Genomic DNA, 23,598 nt, shown 5'->3' with positions numbered 1-23,598 from the left:
CTAGCACCTTGGCTCGAACGTCCCTTCCGTGTCACCCAAGCCAGAGAGCCACCGCCGAGAGTTACTGTCCATCACACAGTTTTTTTCTTTCTTTCTCACCTGTTGGCCCTTCCTCCCTGGGTCCCGGCTCTGCTGGTGCGTGGAAGTCATAACGCTGGCCTGCAGCTGTTCTCGGATCGCTCCCGCTCCAACACCCGGGAAGCGTGCGGGGCCTCCCACGCGCCTCGCGGACGGTCCGCGCCGGGGCCCACCGGCCGCGCCGTCGCCCCTTTAAGAGCCAGACTCGGGCGCACGCGCAGTCGGGCCGTTGCGCGCACAGGCGCAGTGGGGCGGCGGGTGTTTACGGCGGCGGCGGTCGGGAGGCGCAGCCGGGCTGCGGACGGGCGAGGGGCGCCGGAGGAGCTGCAGGTCGCGGCCTAGGCAGCCCGATCTCGCGGGCCGGCCGAGCCCGGAGGTAGAGCCGCCCTCGCCGCCGCCCTCGGCCCGGCCTGTGGCGGGCGGCGGCGTCGCTCCCCCCCACCCCTCCCTCCTCTCCGTCCTCCTCCCCTCCCCCGGTCCCGAGCGCCGGGACCCCTCCTCCGGGGGCCGTCCCCTCCGTTCCGGCGCCCCCCCGGCCTCTCCCCGCCTCCCCCCAGTTCGCGGACGTCTAGCTCCCCTCCCCCCACCGGCGTTCCCCAGCCTCCCCCGCGTCTGCCCTCCCCGTCCCCGGGTTCCCCCTCCTGCGTGTCCCCACGTCCCCCAACCCTCCCGGGGCGCGTGTCCTCTGGAGCGCGGCCCCGTCCCATGCGGCGCTCCGGGGGTGTGTCGGTGGGGGGGGCGTCCTGCTAACCCTCGGGCTCCCCGGGGCCCCCGCGGCCTCTCCCGGGGCCCCTCGCTGGCGCCTCTGGACGGGCGGGAGAGACGCGCGGCCCGCGCCGGGCGCGCCGAGCGGGAGACGTTTGCGGGGAGTCGCGCGGCGCGTGCAGGCGGGTCCGCGTTCGGAACAAATGACCTCGGACCTTTTCCGAAGCGACAGTCTGGGTGCACCCGCGGGCGCACCGGTGGAAGCTGCCCCTGTCGGTCTTGGGTTGCGAGTTCGGGGCCCGTCTTGGGTGTAGGGAGGACGGAACTTCCACTCTCCAGGGCAGAACCATAGGGGCAGTTGTTGCCCTTCCGACTGAGAAGTGGCTCAGAACCCCGGGACTCCAGGCCCCTGGAGAAGGTGGGTGGTTGGGGAAGGAGAGCTTGGCTGGCCTTGGTGCCGGCGCTTCGGGTTTTTCCGTGCCGACGTGTGCTCCAGCGTTGCCCCTCGGAAAAGTGACCCAGATCTCTGCCCGTCCCCTTTGTTCATCACTAGCCTGTCGTGGTTTTCTTCTTTCTTTCCGGCAGGGCAGTGGTCGAAGTCAACGGCTGCGGTTTGGGCGTCGAGTAGACAGTCAAGAATCGGTGCAGTCAGGTTCCTGCAGACAGCCCAGAACTTGGGGCTGTGCTCGGGTCAAGTAGAGCTTTAGAGGTGGAATGAGAGGGGGCCTCTGAGGGGATGGGGTCCGAGCGTAGGCCTCCTGGCCCCCACCTCAGCTTGTACCTAACCTGGGCCATCCCTGGGGGAGACAGGCTGTGGAGGTTCTAAGAACAGGTCAGTATTTGGAATTCTAGTTGTTAGAAAGCTTTTCTGTGTCGAGTAGAAATAATCTTCATCTAACGTGTTCCACGGATCCAGCTTCTGTCAGCTCCAGGAATGGTGTATACAAGGCAGCCTTTCTAGTGTTTGAAGAAAATCCCTCTCTATGAGTTCTGGTTTTCACGGCAAGTCTCTGTTTCTTTTAATTCTTCTGCCAGCAGGAGGTGTGGCTTTGGTTCTGTTTTCTGCTGGTCTCAGCGACCTGCGCCAGCCCCTGCAGTGACTGTAATCCAAGACAGCTTTCAGCAACAGCCGGCAGGAAACGGAAAGAAGAGTAGCGGGTTGTTACCTACAGAACCGGGAAAGCTGACAGCATACCTGGGGTCCCACAGTGAGGTGGGGGCCGTGAAGAGAGTTAGGGCTAGTTTCTGCTTGCATCGGGGTTGAGGGTGGAGCCTAGAGCTTCTCAGGCTTCCTTTTTACTGGGGAATATAAGACAAAAGAGGGAATGTGAAGCATGAGAAGAGAAAAATGAGAAGAGAAAAGACAAGTGGCCGGAAAGGTCTGTTATGGAAACCAGTTAAGAGCCGATTTCAGACCGAGGCCTGGCTCTTCATGGTGGCAGAGGTAAAGTGTTGATTCCTCAGCAATCACAGCTTAGGTCGGGTCCTTGCATTACAAAAAAGGCAAACTTTTCAGGGCTTGCAGGACAGGGTCCTTCCCCCCCAGCTCATTTTCCACATGAAATTACCTCGTCCGTATTTCCCTGAAGGAGTGACACGCGGGGTGGGCCGTGGCCCTCCATGTGTCATCTGACAAACGCAGTGTTGACTGGAACCGCAAACCCCCATGAGCGTGGCTTCAGGCTGGTTGACCTGGCTTTAGCCTCCTTGGCTGTCAGGCCTGGGACCTTCCCATTGCTGCTGCTGCTGCTGCTCACCTGTCTTCCCCACTGCCCTTTGGCAGTTGGTTTTGGAAGGAGCAGGGTGAGAATAAGGTTGTCCTGTTGGCCAGTTACCCCAGAGGAGTGAATTATACTGAGGATTGCGAAGTATAATCAAGTACAGCATCCAGAAATTACTTCTCATTACTTCCAACAGTTGGATTTGACTAGATGGTAGAGCCATTATTTGGTTGGGCAAGGGTATCTTTGAATCTGTTGTTGGTGTTTTGGGGTGGTCAGGAGTAAGCGTGATTGTACGCAGTGTGAAGAGAGGTAGAAGAGCAGGCAAAGTTAGTACTCTCAGACCCTGCCGATGGTCACACGCTTCCCACCAGCGGCAACAGAGAGGGCTCCCGCATCGTCACAGAGTCTGTCATTTGGGGCAAAGATTACCAACATGTTATGTGTTAAAGAATGTTTTTTTCTTTGAGAATTTGAGAATGTAGGCCTTCGGCTAGACGGTCGTGGGTTTGAATTCTAGTCTCTTCATGCACTGGTCTGTAATCAGGAGTAAAATGACTGCTCGGTCCCAATTTGCCTCAGTGTCTTGTGAAGCTAACCAGACCCCTGGGACTGGTGGGTGGTGTCTTTTTTTCCTAAAAAAAAGCTGAGTAAACTTTCAAAGTGAGGTGAAGTGGGAAGTAAGTGATAGATTAACAGTAGAAAAAATCAAGTGTACCCAGTATAGAGTTAGTGCTTGCTTTCTGAAGGTAGAATGAGGGCACTGACACAGGGCGGTAGGACATGGCGTGGAGAGTTCGATGCACCATGGAAGATGCATGGTCGCCAGGCCTTTTCCCACATAGACATTTGGGCAGCAAGCGCAACTTCACTTTTAGCAGTGACCTAAATTTTAAGATGACTGTCCTAGACTAGGGATGTAGACTATAGCCTCAGAAGTAAGTAGCTTATCGAAGATTAAGCTTGACCTCATTAGCAGTCCGTCCAGTTGGCTAAGTTAACTGGCCATGGACCCTAACGTAGCAAGGGCTCCAGAACATCTTGAAATGGGGTGAAAATCTAATAATTGGGCCATCCTGGTGATTTGGAAAGCTTCATGTTCAGGTCTAAAATTTTGATGATGAAGATGAGCTGTTCCAACCGTGAAATGTTAGAGCATTTATACTAAGCCCTAGGTTTCACATATTTTGTGTATTTGTTGTGAGAAGGTGAAGATTTATCATGAGTTCATTTATTTTTATTCCTGGGAAAACCTCTCCCGCCACAATTGCCAGTAGTGTGCAAGGGGTATGTGTATGGAAGCTGTTCCCCCAGTTTTTATGCTTCTTGTTCTGCTGTTAGAAATCCAGAGGATTGTGAGGGGGAAAGCAAAGATAAACTTTGTAATAATAAATTATAGTATGTTATTATGGAAGTGAATTAGAAAATGTGTCTTTGTGAAGTCTGGTGTTTTCTGTTTTGCCCAACAGTTTACATCAGGTGTTTTGTAAAATGTTACCATTTTATGTGAAGTAAAATAATTCTTTCAGAAAGAGTTACATGGGGGTACCTATAAAATTGGAGAAGATATTTTTATGGTGACGGTCCCTGTGAGTTAGATGGAGGCACATTGTATGTTAGCAGGTGGCTAAGAAGGGATCACACTGTTGCTTTTTCTTCTTGAAGGCAGTTGGGAAGAAGGTAAGCAGTGGACCTTCTGTTAAAGAGGTAGAGGTTGCATTACATACACTTCCAAAGGGGGTGTAGGGGTCCTTGGAGCAGTTGTAGCTTGAAAACAGATTTTGTATTTGTTAAAATAAAGTATCACCATTCATCCTGTAGTATTTTTGCCTGGAGTTTGTACATCCGAATATCCAAATGAACAGATTGAGTGGATTCCTTGACTTGATGTGTATGTGGGGGTGTAGAGGTGTCGGGTAAAATTTAGGACACCAGTTAAATTCGAATTTCAAATAAACAGTAACTTTATAGTATTTGTTGTTTACCTTTATTTCCTTTTTTTGCTTTTAAAGATTTATTTATCCCAAGTGATCTGTAGTACTTGAAGTATTCAAAGAGAGGTTGGTAGTGGGACTTTTGTAGACATATCTATATTCTTTTTATGCTTATCATTGACTCTGCCATATGTGAATATATCCCTTTTAAGGCAGATCCCTAGTCAAGATAATTTTAACCCTAAATACCTGACTTGTAAAATATCAAGTTCTTTCTTAAATGCTGTTTGCAGCTGTTGGATATGTGTTAGGTACCTCCAGTTCATTTGAATGCATTTGAAATTGTAAATTACAAGCTTCCGGATGGTTATCATGGAATTTCTTTCTGAATTTGGAGGGGGTGGGGTGGGTTAGGCAGTTGCTGATCGAATATATTCCATCTGTGATATTTTCAGAATTCAGAACTTGAGACTGGCATGTGACTAGAACCCTAACTGGTGTGCGCTGGCCTTCCACGCAGAGAGCCCTGCAGAAACGTTTGTATTTGTAGCGTTGCCCCCGCGCGCGATCTGGAAGATGGGGGGCGCGGTGAGCGCCGGCGAGGACAACGACGAGCTGGTGGACAACCTGAAGGAGGCGCAGTACATCCGGACCGCGCCGGTGGAGCAGGCTTTCCGGGCCATCGATCGCGCAGACTATTACCTTGAAGAGTTTAAGGAAAACGCTTACAAAGACTTGGCGTGGAAGCACGGCAACATCCACCTCTCGGCTCCGTGCATCTATTCGGAAGTGATGGAGGCCCTGGACCTGCAGCCGGGTCTCTCCTTCTTGAACCTGGGCAGTGGCACAGGCTACCTCAGCTCCATGGTGGGGCTCATTCTCGGTGAGTCTGGGCAGAGTGCGCGGAGCACCGTCTGTCTCCTGGTGCCGGGGAAGGGAGCCCGCCCGCAGCGTCTCTGCAGGGCCCTCGGCGGCGCGCCTTCTGAGCAGTCTTCTGCTCCGCTTTACGCACAGTCGTTGGGGGGCTGGTGACAGGGAGGCTCTGGGTTTTCTGGAGGGACCCCTCCTGTTCCCTTCCCCCTCCACCTGTGCCTCCCCTGTCTGTTCAGCACAGCAGAGGACCATGAGAATTGTGTAAATCAGGACCTTACGGTGATTTTTCGTTTTACGATACAGTCACGCAGCCTGCTTTGTCACTCTGTAAACAGAGACCAAGTTTAAAGTTCCCTGGAAGTTAAAGTTCTTCCAAGAAGTTTTGTTTTGTTTTGTTTTAATGCTCAAAAAGTTAGTACCTGTAAGGTGTTGTTTGTCAGTAAATTCCAGGGATGGGAAGGACTTCACAGGTTTTGCCTCTCTCCCCAAGTAAGTTGTGAGACTCCCCGTGGCGATGGGTGTTGTTTTTTTTTTTTTTTTTTTTTTAAGATTTTATGTATTTATTTGACAGATATCACAAGTAGATGGAGAGGCAGGCAGAGAGAGAGAGAGGGAAGCAGGCTCCCCGCTGAGCAGAGAGCCCGATGCGGGACTCGATCCCAGGACCCTGAGATCATGACCCGAGCCGAAGGCAGCGGCTTAACCCACTGAGCCACCCAGGCGCTTTTGTTCTTGAAGCGACAGTGCTCAGTAATTGAGGGTTTAGGTGTCTGTTTTTACTCTGAGATAGAACGGTTTTGCCAGAGGAGTAATGGGGGCTGACCTGCCCTTGGAAAGATTTCTGTGCGCAGGAGGCGGGGCTGGGGCTGCTGCGGCACTGGCGAGGGAGCAGAGTGTCTCAGCAGGGACAGTTGATTTTGTGCGTATGGAATGAAATTTTGGGTTCTTTATATGTTCATAGACTTTGGAATTTGATGAAGTTTTGAGACTGACCCTTTGACTTTAGGCCACAGGTTGCTGTCCTCAAATTTTTAAGTTTGTTTTTTGAAGCGATATGCTTTTTGAACTTAATTTGTCTTGGATTAAGACTGCTTTGTGAAGAGCCCAGGTGATGTATCCTTCTGGAATTAGTGAAAGGTCATTCAGTTCAGCTGAGAAACTGGGGGAGCTAAGGGTGAGATGCTGTTTGGTGGAGAGTGGGACGGGGCATCCAAGGGACTAGGTTAGAGATGCTCTGGGAAGGAACTGAGATGCTCGGTGCTTGCAGTAAGCCAGACGCGGCCTGTTGCCCTTGACATGCCCCGGAACTTCTCAACGGCTTCTCCTCTGTGAGCCCCCTGTTTGCTGGGAATGGGATCAGATGTTGGGTGGGGAGAGCTCTAAAGGAAGGGAGGCTTCTTGGGGGTCGCAGTGGGTACTCCGTGCTGCTGTGATGCATGTGAAGGAGGCGACTGGGCGTTTGCTTTCCCGGGTTGACACCTTGCACTGGCACGGCCGATGCCTCTGTGTGGACCCCGCGGGTTCTGGTCAGCTCAGCCCAGTGTTGCACACCACTTCAGGGCCGAAGACCGTGGTGGCCTCCTGGTGCCCGCAGCCATGAGGTCTGGAGTCTTTCATCCGACTCTTCTCTGGGTCCGGCTGCCTTCCCGCCTGGCCCTGAGCTTCATCCCTTTGCTGCTGCACTTGTGTGCAGGGGGCCTGAAGGTGCTGTGTGATGAGGGAGTGGGAAGCCCTCCTGCAGGGGTGGGAGGGCTTGGGGCCGGCTTCAGTGCCATGCCCTTGATGTCTCAGTCCTTACTCCTTCTGTGCCCTCCGTCCCCTCAGTCAGCGTTTTATTGGGCTGAGTCGGGGGCTCCGTGTTACTGCTCTCTTTGGTGTTAAGCTCCTTGGGGTTAGGAACTATGTCCTATGTCTGTTATGAGAATTAAGTGCTTAACAGGTTTTGATAAAGGATGGGGGCTAATGTAACTATGAAGAGTGGGAAGGTAAAGGTTTTCTTGGTTTCTGGCGCGTGCTCCTCGCCAGAGGGCGGTGGGGAGGGACGTCCGTGATTTGGCAGAGGGGCTTGAGATTGGACAATTTGAATTTGAGGTAATTCTTGAAAATGCTTCTCAGGTAGGGTGTGTTTCAGTGAGAATCATTCAGCAGCAGCTGTGCATTTGACAGACATTGGGAGAAGAGAGCCCCAGGTGAGCTGTCCAGGTAGAGGAGAAGGAGGCCTTGGCTTGGGGTGGGTGTTGTGCTGTCAGGGGACCAGGAGAGCCCAAGTGGCAGAATGTCAAGATACGGGTGCACAGATGGTTGCTCATTTTTCAGTATTTCTGTTGGGCCGTAGGGTTAAGTGCTGCACTGTGACTTGGGTATGTCCGCCCAGTAAATAAAGTTCTTCATGCCGTGTTGATTTTCCCATGGAGATATTTAAAAATGGCTGTGTAAGTTGACCTACAGTAAATGAACACGTGTGAGGTGTGGAGCTTGGTGACTTTTTGTGTACGTGTTCAACTTCATGCAGCTACTACCCAGAACAAGGTATGGAGTAGGACCAGCGCCCCAGAAGCTCTCCGGCTGTCCCTCCCCACGCAGAGAGGAGAGAGGACCCTTTTGTCCTCCGTCATCATAAATAAGTGTTGCCTGTTTTTGACCTTCGTATACGTGAATTCCCAAAACAGAGACTCACCCAAGCTGTCTGTATCAGGAGATCTCACCTAGAGGCAGTTTTATACAGAGGGAATAATACCTTTATTGTTAAGTGGGCTTATAACCTTTCTCACAGCTTTATTTCCAATTACTGATAAAATTCCTTTGATATAAAAAATGTTTCATTGTGGCTTGGTTATAGTTTATTTAAAAAAGATTTTGTTTATTCGTTTAAGAGAGTGAGAATGTGTACGTACACGAGTGGGGGAAGGGGCAGGGGAGTGGGAGAGAGCGTTTCTGCAGCAGACTCCGCACTGAGCACAGAGCCTGACATGGGGCTCAGTCCCAGGACCCTGAGATCATAACCTGAGCTGAAATCAAGAGTTGGACATTCAACCGACAGAGCCACTCAGGTGCCCCTGTTACAGTTTTATTTCAATGATGATCAAAAGCTGTTTGTGCCCATGTCTGGGTAGTTGGGGCAACCTCTAGTGGAACACAGTTCTGAGTCCAGTGTCATTTGGAAATAATGTCTTTCTTCTTTAATTCATTAGTAAGATCTTGAATTCTTGGTTGCAGATCTTGGCTCTTTTACATCTTCAAATAATTCTTCAAAGGTTTGAGAACAGAGCAACCCAGGCTTTGGAAAGCTGTGGCGTCGGTAATGTCAAAGAAACAAGTATTTACAGTTATTAATATTTACAGTGTGGTGAGCATAGTCTACCCTGCGTACTTAAAGATTTAGTTTGGGTGATTTAGGCCTGGTAATGTGGTAAGACCTCTAAACCTTGCGAATTTCTTCATGTAATTATACATGCTGAATCTGGTGCATTGCAGTGGGTAAAACAGAAATAAAGAGTAAGAGTTCTTGCCTTAGTTCTAAAAATTTTTTTATTCTGGAACATTTTAGGTCCTTTTGGTGTGAACCACGGGGTTGAACTCCATTCGGATGTAATAGAATATGCAAAGCAGAAGCTGGACTTCTTCATTAGAACCAGCGACAGCTTTGACAAGTAAGATCAAATACTACCCTTGGGTTGCTGTGTGAATTATAATTTAAACTTGATTAGACGGGAGAGAAAAGTTTATTAGTGTTCATATAACATGATTCAGTTTTGGCAGGAGAATTAGGTGTATGCAAAGCTGTTCTAATTATTTTCTTTTTTAAAAAAAAATTAAAAAAAAAAGATTTTATTTATTTATTTATTTGACACAGAGAGAGAGAGATCACAAGTAGGCAGAGAGGCAGGCAGGGAGAGAGGGGGAAGCAGGCTTCCCACTGAGCAGAGAGCCCGATGCAGGGCTCGATCCCAGGACCCTGGGATCATGACCTGAGCTGAAGGCAGAGGCTTCACCCCTAGAGCCCCCCAGGCGCCCCTCTAAGTATTTTCTTAAATATTTTGTGCTTTTGAGGGCTTTAGGTTTTTTAAGTATGACGCCAGGGTAAGGTAATTTTTCTCCAGTGTAATAGGAGAGGGAAATAGAATGTTTATTTTGCCCGATTTTCACGTTTCCAGCACAGATAATAATTTATCTCCTAATTCTTAAATAGAATTATTGCATTTGTATTTGGACAGTATATATAACTACCTCTTGCCATTTTTAAATAAGGCATTAAAGTTTTTATTTTAGGATTTAACATTTTTAGAAACACCAAATGTAGTTTTCTTTCATTTTATTGGTTTTTATGTTTTATTTTTTTAAAGATTCATTTATCTGAGAGGGAGGGAGAGAGAGCGAGCGAGTGCATACTTAGGCACATAAGTGCGGGGGCGGAGGGGATCTCACATGGACCCCACGCTGCGTGTGGAACCCGAAGCAAATGGGGCTCCATCTCAGAACCCTGAGATCGTGCCTTGAGCTGAAACCAAGAGTCGGACACTTAACCGACTGAACCACCCAGGTGCCCCTCATTTTGCTTGTTTTTCTTAGATCTTGAATAAGGTGATGATTTATAAAAACAGAGCAAAGACAGTGGTGATAGAAGTCTGTTATGTTTGTGGCGCTCACTTTCATAATATTTTGTTTGGGATTTCTAGGGTTCGGTTTATTAATGATACAATTATTTTGGGGGTCTGACTTGCAGTTTCTAACTCTGTCAGTGGTATTATGTGCAAGGAAAACGTAACCTGTGGGTAGTATAGATTTACTGTAGAGACTTGCTACAATGTGATATATTCAGTTACGGAAAACATTTTTTGCTTTTAGATTTGACTTCTGTGAACCTTCCTTTGTTACTGGCAATTGCCTGGAGATTTCTCCAGATTGTTCTCAGTACGATCGTGTGTACTGTGGGGCTGGTGTGCAGAAAGAGCATGAAGAGTACATGAAGAGTCTTCTCAAAGTAGGGGGCATCCTTGTCATGCCACTGGAAGAGAAGGTCAGATCCCTCTCATAACCGACACGCTTAACTGTTGGCCAAGGTCTGTTCCAAGAAGTCTCCGTGTGTTTTTCCCTGTTTGCTTCATGACAGCTCCCTCCGTTTCACAGATGAGGGCACGGGCAGGGACAGGTCATAAAGACAGCCCAGCTTGGGCCAGGGCCTGACGCAGGTAGGCGGCCTGGAGCCTGCGCTGTGAGCCTCACCTGTGAGCCTCACCTGCCTCGTCTGTCCTCTCTCCCTTCCCCCCGCCCCCGCCCCCCGCCCCGCCCGCAGCTGCTCCAGTGCGCCTATTCTGGTGTTAGGATGGTGTGCAAACGTCCCTCGGGTCCTTCGGGTCTAATTGCTAGGTTCTGTGACAGCGAGTATTATCCAGGAGTCTCTTCCTTCGGAGGAGTCTTGTCTCCGTCTGCTGTTGGGTCGTGTCTGTGTCTGTCTGTCGTCGCTGTTGCGCTTCTTTGAGAAAAACAAGTTCTCACGAACAAGCAGATTAATCAAAACTGAATTGGTCATCAGGGAGAATGTCTCAGTTACAAAGAACTAAGGAAAAATGGAAATGATAAAAATTAGGAGATTGTGTATTTTTGTGGCATTTTCTGCAATTTAAAAATGTTAGCATTTAATTTATTTTGTTTAAAAAGGAATCATTCATTGCTGAACATCCAGAACATACAAAAAAGAAGAAAAATCGCTCACAACCTTACCTTAAGCCCTGTTAGGGTCTGATGCTCGTAGTCAGTACCTTTCTAAGGAATCCTTGCGCGTACTGTTTAGAAGTTAGGATGTTTTCCTTAATTGATGAGATAATTTTAAGCCATTTAATATTCTGTGTCATCATGTTGCTTGTATTGTAATCTGTGGAATTGTTGACCATAGTGTTCTCTGGCTCCTGGAATTGCCCACGGGGCTGTCTGTATAACATTCTGTTATTTACTATTATATACAGACTGCAGTGACTATTGCTAAGTAAAACAAAATTTTTATCCATAAATATTTCAAAGTGTATTTATAAAAGATAAGTACTGTTTTTAAGGATATCACAAAACTGGTATCAACATAAAAAATCACCAGTAATTTCTTAGTATTTCAAAATTGCCAGCTAGTGTTCAGATTTTTCTAATTATCTCAGAATTTGCTTGAATAGTTTATTTGAATGGATCTCCATTTAAGATTTTCTTAAAAGTTTTATCTATTTATTTGAGAGAGAGAGAGAGAGAGAGAGAGAGTGGAGAGGTCCGAGGTGGTCTCCGTGCCGAGGAGGGAGCCCGGTGCAGGATTCGATTCCGGGACAGGATCCTGGCACTCCAGGATCATGACCTGAGCCAAAGGCAGTTGCTCCACCCACTGAGCCCCCCAGGCGCCCCTCCATTTAAGATTTATATCTTCTATTTGGTTGATCTCTCTTTCTTTCTCCTTTTGTTTGTTGGAAGATTTTATTTTTGAGTGATCTTTGCACCCAGCGTGGGGCTTAAACTCGCGACCCAAGAGCAAGAGTTGCTCCGCTCACCGAGCGAGCCAGCCCGGCACCCCGGCTGGTACAGCTCCTCAGTGTTTCATGTCCAGAGCGCCTCTTCCTTTCTTTGCGTCCCCCCGGCTCCTTTTTCTTTGAAATCAAGCGGTTTGTCTTACAGTTTCCTGTAGTCTAGATTTGGAGACTACCTACCTCTGGGGTGATGTTTAACATCTCTTTCTGCTCCTCATTTCACTAGGCGTTGTTAGTGGGACCCAGAGCCTCGCTTAGTTTCCCGCTGAGGGTGCGGGAGCCCTTGCCGGCGTCACAGAGCGCGCGCCTGCTGTCTCGGTCTCCGACGTGGGCAGTGCGGCTCTAACCTCAGTAGGGGCTGCGGGACAGTGCATGCTGATCCCGTCGCGTCTCTTCAGCTGCTGCCTTTAGCCCTGGTCCGCTCTTTAAGCTGATCGCAGCGTAGTTAGCGTGGGGTGTTCCGCGCGGCAGATGTGCGTGGCGCCGCCCAGGCTCAGCACCGCACGTTCACTCTTGGTCTCCTTCCCCTGTGTCCCCATCCTCTCTGGTGACCCTGTTTGTTCCTTAGGAGTGCTTCTCGGTTTGTCTCTTTTTACCCTTTGGTCAGTTCCTGTGTTCCCTAAGCCCCACATATGGGTGAAGGTCTGTGGAATTGGTCTTTCTCTGGCTTATTCTGCTTAGCATGATGTGCTCTGCTGCGTCCTGTCATGGGAATGGCCAGATGTCGTTCTTCTGGATGCCAAGTAACAGTCCGTCGTGTGTGTCTGGGCCTTATCTTTGTCTGTCGCCTGTCCGTGGACACCGGGGCTGCTGCGGATCACGCTTCAGGAAACAGGAGGGTGCGGTGTCCCTTTGAATTAGGGTTTTCGTATTCTTTGGGGAAATACTTAGTAGTGCAGGGCTGGCTTGTAGGGCAGCTCTGTTTTGAACTTTCTGAGGAGCCGCCGTCCTGTTTCCAGAGCGGCTGCACCGGTTTGCGTCCCACCCGTGGACAAGGAGGGCTCTTTCTTCTCGTGTCCTCACCAGTGCTTGTTTCCTGTGTTGACTCTCACCTTTCTGACAGGGCTGAGGTGGTGTCTCACTGTGGTATTTTTTTTTTTTTTTAAGATTTATTTATTTTAGAAAGAGAGAGAGCGTGAGTAGGAGGGACAGAGGAGAGGAAGAGAGAATCTCACGCAGACTCTGTGCTGGGTGTGGAGCCTGACGCGGGGCTCGATCTCACGACCCCGAGACTGTGACCTGAGCGGAGACCAAGAGTTGGGTGCTCAACCAGCTGAGCCACCCAGGCGCCCCTCATCCTGCGTGTGAGCTGCTTTCCCGGATGAGGAGTGAGGTGGAGCGTCTTCCCGTGTCTGTGGGCCATGTGTACGTCTTCTTTGGAGAAGCATCTGTTCGTGTCTTCTGCCCACTTTTAAATTGGATTATTTGGGTTTCGGGTGTTGAGTTGTGTAAGTTCTTTATGTAATTTAGATACTAACCTTCTGTGGGATGAGTCACTGCAAATATCTTCTCCCGTTCATACGTTGGCTTTTAGTTTGCTGGTTGTTTCCTCGGCTGTGCAGAAGCTTTCTCTTCTAATCCTGGCAGTTGATTTTTGCTTTTGTCTCCCTTGCCTGAAGGGACCGTCTAGAAAGTGTCACCACGACCACTGTGGAGACGTTACTGCCTATGCACTCTTCTAGGGTTTTTACGCATTTAGGTGTCACATTCAGGTCCCCAGTCCGTTTTGTGTCTTTGTGTCATCTTCAGTTTCTTTCATCAGTGTTTTATAAATTTCAGAGTAGAGATGTTTCACCTCTTTTTTAAGTTTATTTCTAGATATTTCATTATTTTTGGAGCAGTTATAAATGGGATTGTTTTCTTAATTTCTCTTTCTGCTGCATCATTAGCGTATAGAAATGCAATAGATTTCTGCACATTGATTTTGTATCTTGCGACTTTATAGTACCTGGAATACTTACATGAAGAGAAACACTCCTCCCAGTTACTTGGTTACCCTACGTACATGTTATAAGGAGAAGCTGGATAAATTCTGATTCTTAAGCTTTGTCTATCGGTTTCCTCAGTAATCTGGTTCTCTAGCATTTGTTGAAAGTGGTGACTAGTAAGATTTTATTTGGTTTCTAATGGCGGTGTGAATTCACGGATATAGATGTACTTAAAATTTTAATCATCGTATGATTCTTATTGAAACTTAAAATGTCCTGGCCAATAGGCACCTCTCCAGGTTGGCTCTTGGGCTCTGATACACCCTCATTAGTCTTTGATGGTTTTGTTACTTTCTGGTAAGAAAAGATACTCCACACTCATTTTTTGTATTTTTTACCATAAAGTTGGATTTAACTGTTTCTGAGGATCTCTGTTAATTTTAAGTTCATTGGGAATTGATGTTTAGAGAACACAGGGGGGCCCTTTGTCAGAATCTCTGATACCGGGTTGGTTTTCTTCAGTGGTGTTCTGGAGCCAAGAAGTCCCTTCCCCCCATACGTACTTGTGTTTCTGTTGGTTTGGCTTTTGGACACCAGAACACACCATGGGTTTATACTGGTGCTTCCTGCTCAAAGTCAGGACCAGAGGGTTTTCCTGACTTCTGCGCAGGTGCTGTGTCCCATGCTGGAGGCTCCCTGACGGCTGAGTTTGCCCTTCTCCTGGGGATGTACAAACAAACATATTTGAAAGTCCCTGGCGATAACGCTTCCCTGTGTGGTTGTGCTTCTAGCCCGACTTAGAGCTCATTTGTTTGTTTTAGGGATTGTATTTTAGGGTGTATAACCTCGTAAAATATTTATGGGGTTTCAAGATCGAAATAATGAATACTCACAGAATCTTTTTTCCATGTATGTTCTCTCCACTTCACCTGTAGGTAACCACTTTGTTTGTTCTTAGTTTATCTGTGTCCTCAAAAAATATACAAGCAAACGTACTTTTTCCATGACTTGACTTCAGTGAAGAAAGGCACATCTTTTCCATTCCGTATATTCATCCAGACATAAGAAATAGGAGCGGATAGTTTTAGGTTTTATACGTTGCTTATTGTTCATTTTATGGGTTTGGTATTTGGTGTAAGTGGAAATTCTTTTCTGTCCCTGTGTTGTTTATTCAAAAATATTCTTTCCTGGTGTATGAAAACGTGTTTTTCTTTTTTTCTTTTTTTTTTTAAAGAAATCTTTCTTTTTTTTTTTTTTTTTTTTTAAGATTTTATTTATTTATTTGACAGACAGAGATCACAAGCAGGCAGAGAGGCAGGCAGAGAGAGAGGAGGAAGCAGGCTCCCCACTGAGCAGAGAGCCCGATGCGGGCCTCGATCCCAGGACCCTGAGATCATGACCTGAGCCGAAGGCAGCGGCTTAACCCACTGAGCCACCCAGGCGCCCTGAAAACGTGTTTTTCTGATGGGCACTTGGGTTCTTTCCACCCTTTTGCTGTTGGCAAGCACTGCTGCTGTGCAGAGGCTGTGCAGGTGAATCTCTGGCTTAATCTTCCACTGCATGAAGATTATACACTGTACTTCAGGTGTAGTCTCAAGAGCAGAAGTGTTGGATCCGAGACTCCGTATTTTAACTTTGGCCCCTGCCTTAAAGGAGAGGAGCCTCCCATGCCCTTGCTGACGGCCGCCCGCTTGCTGCTGTCGTCACTGTGGGCGGCAGGTGACGTGTCCCCATTTTTGCTCTTCTTTCTCCGAATATTGTTTTAAATATTTGTTTTTATTTATAAAGATTTTATTTATTTATTTTATCAGACAGAGATCCCAAGTAGGCAGAGCAGCAGGCGGGGGAAGCAGGCTCCCCACTGAGCAGAGACCTCCCCCCCCCATGCTGGGCTCGATCCCAGGACCCTGAGATCATGACCTGAGCCGAAGGCAGCGGCTTAACCCACTGAGCCACCCAGGCGCCCCCAAATACATCTTTATTTAAATTGCTATTATTTCTTAAAAATATTAGAGAGAGAGAGAGTGCTCGTGCAGGGGCGGGGGGGTGAGGGGGACTGAGAGGGGGCGGCTGCTGGAGCAGACCCCCTGCTGAACATGCCCGACCCAGGCTCTCGGTCCCACAACCTGAGCTGAAATCAAGAGTCGGCTCCTTAACCGGCTGAGCCCCCCAGGCTCCCCTTTATTTAAAATTACTTGAGTAATCTTTGTTGTATCAGAAAAACACGTCAGTCCTTTTATTGGGATTGTGTTATCTGTGTACTGACTTGAGGATTGTAGCGGATTTTCACTATCCGTCTCCGTGTCTGGACCATGGAATATGGATTTATAGTTTTCCTGAATGGTTCACACATTATTTATCGATTGTATTTAGATATTTGATGTTCATTATAACTGGAACTTCTCCTTTAAGAAAATGTTTTTAAAAAGAAGTTTTTGCTTGTACGTAAGAGCGTGAGTGACTTACTGATGTTTACCTAGTACGTGCCTACTTAATGCTTTCACTTCCAAGGTTCATGATATAGAATCTTAGTTTTTAAGAGGATTTGCTGGCTTGGATATTTTTAGAGAAGAGAGTATATAATCTTAGCATGTCAGAGCTGAGCAGAAGATAGCTCTGTGACCTGAATAGGCCTTTCAGAAACAGGCACCATCACACAGAGCACACAGGAGGGCTGTGTTGTCTAATCAGGCTCTTCTGCAGGTCTGTGTGTGGTGGCGGTGACGTCACTCAGAAACTCAGTGCTGGAGCAAGGAGAAGCTCGGACAGAGGTGGCCGTGAGCCTGCAGCACTAGCTGCTCTTTGGTGTGTGGTCACGGTCACACAAGAAGGTCACGGTCGCCAGTTGTTCATGGTTTCTGTCCTCTGGAACAAACAGCCTGGGGTCCGGTCTAGACTGAAGCATCACTGCGGGTTGTCGTGAATGTCTTTAATGACTCAGACTTGAGAATGTCCGTGCCTCCTGCCTGCCCCTTACTAAGCATCACCCTCAGCCCTGGCTCTTGTGGGGGAGCCCAGGGAAGTGGTCTCGTCTGACGGACTCTTCTTGGTATTCTTTGACTTCTTTTCTCTAACGCACGTATTTCTCGTAAACAGGAATTAGGTCTGGAGGCTTTGAACATACCCAGGCAAAACACCCTTGCGACAATATTAATACTTCCTGGGTGCTTCATGTCACATCATGTTAGGGGCCTCTGTGCTCAGGTTATTTCATTATCAGTATCTCTGCGGGTTTGTTTTTTGTTTTTTTTTTAGTTTATGTGGAGGAATGATTAAATATAAACCGACAGTAGCCACATCTTGTGAATATTCTCATTTTCTCTTTGGGGCAGTTGACTAAGATAACGCGAACTGGCCCTTCTGCTTGGGAGACCAAAAAGATTCTGGCAGTTTCTTTTGCTCCTCTGGTCCAGCCCTGTCATTCGGAGTCTGGAAAATCAAGACTTGTCCAGTTACGTAAGTATAAAAATCCTTACTTATCTTTTGGATCTTTAAAAAAATCTCATTGGAATTTGAAGAGAGAGACAAGTTGTAAGGAGCCTTTTAATATTTAGGAACATTTTTCTACCCACTGAAACCTTACAATGTTACAAATGATTTTTAGATATTAAAAAAAGTAATCTGTTTTCAGTCCATTTTAGGTTGTTTTTGCCTTCTTTTAAATCTCCAGGAATTCTTTTTTGTTTGTTTGTTTTAAAGATTTTGTTTATTTATTTGACAGACAGACATTACATGTAGGCAGAGAGGCAGGCAGAGAGAGGCGGGGGGAAGCAGGCTCCCTGCTGAGCAGAGAGCCCGATGCGGGGCTCGATCCCAGGACCCCGAGATCATGACCTGAGCCGAAGGCAGAGGCTTAACCCACTGAGCCACCGAGGTGCCCCTCTCCGGGAATTCTTGCTGGCCATGCCATTGAAGGCGGGAGGCTCTCTTGAGAGGGAGTTAGTTCTGCTCTGTGGCGAAGTCTCACAGAGATATGTTGCCAGCACCGCTGGGCCAGGGGCTCTTGCAGAGTCACGGGACCTCTCCCTCCTCGGGGCTGCCTCGTGGGCACACGCTTCAGGTGGTGGGAGGCTTGCCATGGAGATTCATTTGGCTAGCCCTCTGTCTTCAACTCCTTCAGGATGGGGAATCAAAGAGCTGACATCAGGGCCAGCATTATCCATATACTGTTTTATAATTTACACAGAAATTTACACAGCAATGAGAATCCTAGTGATTTTATTGAAAATAAAACCATTCAGCATGGATTCTGCATTCTGATCATTTAGAAAATTTGGAAAATGCACAAAAAAAGGGAAAAAAATAACTGTAATCTCAAATCCAAAGATGATACATGTTAGCAAATTCCTTCCAGAAATTTTTTTTTTTCTTAAATTTGTGAGGAAACATTTATCAGATAGTCATGCACTGCCTCGGTCCCTGCTAAGTGGAGGTCACCTGCCACAGACATGGTCCTTGAAATGTGGCAGTGAGCAGTGGTACGATACAGAAAGGGGCTGAGAGGGGCCAGGGAGGGTTTGATAGAGGGTGGGACCTTTTGGGTGAAAGTGAATTCTCTGAGGAGCGGAGAAAGGGAGAAAAAGCAAGAGCAGAGGCTGCTGGGGACTTTCTACGTGCATGCCCTTCGGCATGGTCCGAGTGGGAGAAACGAGTCCACTGTGTGAGTTAGACTTGTCCTGGAGGCCGTGGGAGCCACCGTGTGTGTGAACTCAAAGATGGGGTGCTTCTGTCTTCTCGACGACCCTGTGGCCCGGCGAAGGCTGAGTTAGTCGTGTGCGTGCGCCCTGGGACTCTCCCCCGGAGAGGCTGGCGTTACAGGCAGGGCACGGCCTTCCGCAGCGCTGCCCGAGCGTCGGAAGGTGAGGCCTCGTCGATGCGTCTGCGAGGCTGCTCGGGGGTTTGGCTGAAGACAGGTCTCGTAGTGTGAGGGCTTGACCGGGTCTGGATAAGAACTGCTACAGCACGGAGGGCACCCCAAGAGGTTGGTTTTGAGACCAGAGCTCTGGAGCGAACGCTGGCTGATCAGTAGCCCGGTGATGTTGTTTCGGGCTCCCGAAGTGGACAGTTAATTGCAACTTTGTCTTCCTGGGCCAGAGTTTTCTAAAGTAGCGAAGGTGTTTCCATGGCGACGGTGGTCTCTGAAGCCGAAGGGATTCCGGGGCAGGCACATAGGCTGTTTCTGAGGGAGGACGTGGGCCTTGAGGGTTAGGGTTAGGGTATCTCTTGTGGATGTGGGTCTGGGGGGGTGCTCGGGACCCCGGCCAGGAATGGAGCAGAGCCCTGGGAGCCGCTGCCCAGTCTTTGTTCCTTGCACCATAGCATGGATGTCAAAGCAGGGATCGATGGGCACATAGAGTGGGGGAAATGGTAGAAATCAGCCCCTGAGGGAACACTGCTGGCTGTGGTGGAGAAGGGGCGGGCAGGAGAGACTTGGGCTAAGTTGGTTCCCTTCAAGCGGGACTTTGGGGTGAGCTAGAGAAGGAGCCCGTTCAGCGGACTGAAGGGAAAGGCAAGGAAAGGTGGGTGTATTGAGCAGAAAGTCCTGATTACGGTGTTGCGTAGCGGGGCCCATGCTGGAATCCATCCTGGACAACGGGGAGGAGACTTGAGCGGGAGAGGAGGCCTGGCATGGACACAGGGAGGAAGGTGCTGAGAGCCTGGGGCTAGGGGCTTCCCCGGGGTGCCGTGGAGCGGGCATTCACGGGATTCTGCGCAGGCCGCTCTGATTTGGGTAATAAATATTACAGACAACCTAAGAACCTTCCCTGTATTGTAGATCGTCACCTTTTTGGGAAGAATTTAGGTCTTGGAATCCCGCATCTTCCTCGCTTGCTCCCCTGCTGTGATCTCTTTCTCTGTCAAATAAATAAATAAAATCTTAAAAAGAAGGAGTTAGGTCCTGGAGGGGAAGAAGTGGTAGTGGCTCTCAGTGTAAGGTGCCTGAACGCACAGCCCTTAATTCCTCCCCTTTAAGAGAAAAGCTCTCCTGTTGCCATACGCGTGCATTAACCTGAGCTGGACTTGGATTACCAGATTCTGTGTCTCCTCGGTGTGCGCTGGAGTTCTTGTACCTACTTAGATTTGCTTTTCTCTATTAAAAAAGGAACAAATACTCAATTTGTAAAGTACCGTGGAAATGTACAGATAGATGAAAGAATTCTGGAGCCCCACATTCACCGGGTTCCCCTGGTGAGACAGAACCGGGAATGCATACCGTCAACCGAGTCACGAACCCAGGTTCGTCCTCTGCTCCCACTGACGACACAGACGCCCGTGCATCCTTCACTTACAGGAGCCCGGGGTAGCGCGTTTGAAAGCACCGTTTGAGACGGACACACGCGTGCGCCTTCGAGCCGCCCCTGTGTGCGGGACAGCGGGACAGCGGGCGTGCATGGCCGCGAGGGACGGTTTTCCAGAGGGAGGCTCCGTGCCGTCTGGTCCCTCACGGACGAGGCTGACACGTCTCCTTCTTTGCCCGCAGCGCCGCTGGCCGTGCGGAGCCTCCAGGACCTGGCTCGAATCGCCATCCGCGGGGCCATCAAAAAGGTCATCCGTCAGGAGACCGGGAGCGGCAGCGGAACCGGACTGAAGAACACGCCCCGGGCCAAGAGGCGGAGAGTGCGCCGTCGCCGCACGGACACGGTCGTCTTTTTGGACAAGGAGGTGTTTGCCAGTCGGATCTCCAGCCCCTCCGACGACACCAGCTGCGAGGACTTGGAAGAGGAGCCGCGGCGGGAGGAGGGCAGAGCCTCGCCGGAGGTGAAGCCGGCCCCGCCGGTGAACTTCCTGCGCGAGAAGGTCCTGAGCCTCCCTCTGCCAGACCCCCTGAAATACTACCTGCTCTATTACCGGGAGAAGTAAGTCTGTGGGCGCCGCATGAGGTGCCGCCGAGGCCGCCCTCCCACCCCCACCCGGGCCCCCGCGGGGTCGCCGGGCACACGCCGAGGGGAAGGAGAGTGCGGTCCCCTCCACGTTTGTGTGTTCAGTGTGTTCTTGGGTTTCCTCTAGAATTCCATTCGTCGGTATCATTTCAGTAGACGTAGTCTTTGACAAGCAAAGTGCGTAGGGGAATGTTTTCTCAAAAGGGAGAGAATCTCCTGGAGAAGGGTGTTTGCTTTCTGCTCTGGTGAAACTCGGACATCTGCACGCAGAGACCCACCCGAGACACACGTGTGTGCGTTGCCCGTGAAGCAGGGAAGTTGAAATGAACCCGCGTTGCTCCTAAAATGTGTGAAAGAAAGCACAAGGTTGCGAGTGTGTAACCTCCTTCCCAGACATGAGGCACCTGTGTCCAAGTTAGAGCTTGATGGAACCAGCCCGTGGAGCACTGGCGCTCAGCTCCACTAACCCTTGTAGTTTTCTGGAGGGGACCGTTACTGAAAAGCTCTCCCTTATTTTAAATAAATGTGATTAAATCTTATGTGAGTTGTCGATTGTGATTTTAAAGGAGGGAAATTGTCATGGGGGAGGAAGAGTAAAAGTGTCAACCTCCTAGATGTCTGTCCGGAATCCCAAAGTGATTTGGAGTGTTTTCCTGACACCTTTTCTTACCTTCAGAAGAATGAGCGTCAGATGATCCCTTAGGGGAGACTCAAGAATGAAGCAGGTGTTGTGTATAGTGAGCTGCATTACTTTTACCCCAAGGGTAGGGATGACCGTTGACCCAACCTTCACTATGCTAGTGGGTGTCTAAGGCATGGACGTGCTCAGTCCTCAAAACAGGGAAGTGTTTAAGCTGCAGGAAGTACAGTGGGGACAGTGTTACCGACAGCCTCTGCTTTTCCTTTTTTTTAACATCAGTTGGCTATTTGTCTGTAGTCATACAGGGTTTGTCTTTTATAACTCTGGGGAAAAAGACGTGTCAGTTTTCTAATTTTTCTTAATAACAAATATGTGTATTTTAGTAGCTCCATTGCAGTAAAGGAATGGTCTGAGCACCAGTGACTTGTGCAGTCTGCCTTCTCCAGGCCCTTTGGGTTGAGCGCTTTCTGTCGTTACCAAGTTCTGAGTCTAGAAGAGAAGGCCATCCTGTCAGATGGTAGAATGTTTTCAAGTTATTGGTCATTCCAAAGCATTGGTTCTTTTCAAACTTATTTTTGTTCTGAAAGAAAAGAATGGTATAAAATGTTAGCAAGAGACCCGAACTCAGAGTGCTGATGTTGGATGAGTCTTCTGGAGTCAATGCCTAGTTTTACCCCTGAGCTTCTTGGGGGTCAGAAACCTCTTTGTGGTTTCACCGGCTGAACCGAGTTCTGGTAGTTTGTTTCTTTATTTAATTTCTTCTTCTTCTTCTTCTTCTTTTTTTTTAAACTTTTCTTCCTTTTTAAGTAACTGTCATTTTTTTCCAGAGGATACTGTGTGCATGCATAGCTGGGAAACATGTCTGTTGCCCTAGATTTGAAAATGGAACCCTTTGTAAAGACAGTTATTTCATAGTCGTTTTTAACCTGGCATTTAACTGAAGGTCAGGCATCCTCGTCTCAGAGGCGTGTGGTTTATGTTCACTTGCGGTCACTTCCTAGCGTGCACATCTCTGCTGACATCATTCTAATCGATACGTGGCAGTCTCTGCAAGCGTGGACATTTGAAGCATAATGTCACATACACGGTATTTGTGGAATCTGTTACACCAGGTGGCTTGACTAAGGTTTTTAATTGTATGTGATTTTATTTTTTTACCACATTTTCCTTTCCACTGTAAAAACTTCATAATGCATAAGCCACGTTTTCCCCTACATATGTCAAACCTTTCTTAACATTGTGTTTGTATTTACATGTTGTCAGTTTGTGATGTTTAAACCAGAATTTGGTTAAAAGTATATGTAGATATATGTGAGATAGTTGGGTGTTTATCTTACACACCTAGAGAAGAACTGTAAATGGGTTTTCCTGGGCTAAAGTGTTCCTCACTGGAGCCCACAATGATGCAGTCCTACTGTCTGCTTCCCGACGGATGGAGTGTGCGTTACCTGTAGCCTCTGTACTGTAACCGCATTCTAGACAACTGTTGACTTGTATGTTTTGAGGAATGTGTATTTCTGTATGTGATTTTCGTCTTGAAAGTAGGAAAGCCATAGACATGTGCACAGGAAATAGCAAATGTACTAATACCGAGTAGGTAATGTAAACACCAACTGTGTGTGTAACGGTGCTTCCGTAAGTCTGGACCTTTCAGGGAATAAATGCCAGAAACTTGTAACAAAAATTTTAGTGAGCGGATATACATTGGGTGAACACAGAGGATATCAATAAATATAGTTATGGCACTTGGGCCTCTTAGCATGGCTTGTGTTTCCTGCGTGGGATTGAAATTCTTGAGTACATATTTTCCAAAAATCTTCAAAAATAAACTTTTTCTTTATTACAAACGAGTGTTTTCTCTCACTGTGTTATTACCTCATTCTGTACCATGCTAATACACTTCGGGAACACATCGTTATTTGTTTTTAAAGATTTATGTATTAGAGCTCGGGAACGAGCACAGGTCGGGGGAAAGGCAGACGGAGAGGGAGAGAGTCCCTCAGACTGTGCGCGGAGCGTGGAGCCTGACACGGGGCTGGACTCCACAACCACAAGATCACAAGCCCAGCCAACACCCAGAGTCGGGGCTTAACCGGTTGCATCTACCCAGTTGACATTATTTTTAGCTAAAGACAGTTAGTTTGGCAAAACAGAAAACGGGTAGCTCAGGCTCCAGGAGAGAACATGTGTCTGTCGTTAGTTTTTGGGACAGTTTTTCCATTTCGTGATAATTGGGTAACGGATAAGAGTTCGGTTTCAGGTTGGGTTTGGGCAGTCAGGGACCAGGTGCCAGGGTAAGGGTTAGGGTTAGGGTATGGGTTAGGGTTAGGGAACGGGT

The 23,598-nt window shown here is 48.5% G+C and overlaps 1 protein-coding gene across 8 annotated transcripts; it reads left to right on the top strand.

Moving 5' to 3' along the window:
* Window positions 1–351: 351 nt before the first annotated feature.
* PCMTD2 (protein-L-isoaspartate (D-aspartate) O-methyltransferase domain containing 2) lies at window positions 352–23,107 on the top strand. 8 transcript variants are annotated; one of them, XM_044262595.1, is made up of 7 exons: window positions 352–454; window positions 1,822–2,227; window positions 4,894–5,321; window positions 8,859–8,961; window positions 10,157–10,328; window positions 17,072–17,195; window positions 20,221–23,107. In XM_044262595.1, exons 3-7 carry the CDS (start codon window positions 5,015–5,017, stop codon window positions 20,598–20,600), a joined length of 1,086 nt encoding a protein of 361 aa, XP_044118530.1. In that variant the 5' UTR covers window positions 352–454; window positions 1,822–2,227; window positions 4,894–5,014; the 3' UTR covers window positions 20,601–23,107. The 8 variants fall into 8 exon arrangements, with proteins under 8 accessions (XP_044118530.1, XP_044118529.1, XP_044118533.1 ...); XM_044262594.1 differs by having other exon boundaries at window positions 1,819–2,227; XM_044262596.1 differs by lacking the exon at window positions 352–454 and adding an exon at window positions 710–1,201.
* Window positions 23,108–23,598: the final 491 nt, after the last annotated feature.

The sequence above is a fragment of the Neovison vison genome, chromosome 8 (genome assembly GCF_020171115.1).
Source record: "Neovison vison isolate M4711 chromosome 8, ASM_NN_V1, whole genome shotgun sequence".
NCBI classification, from domain to species: domain Eukaryota; kingdom Metazoa; phylum Chordata; class Mammalia; order Carnivora; family Mustelidae; genus Neogale; species Neogale vison.
This window is presented reverse-complemented; position numbering and strand designations above follow the sequence as displayed.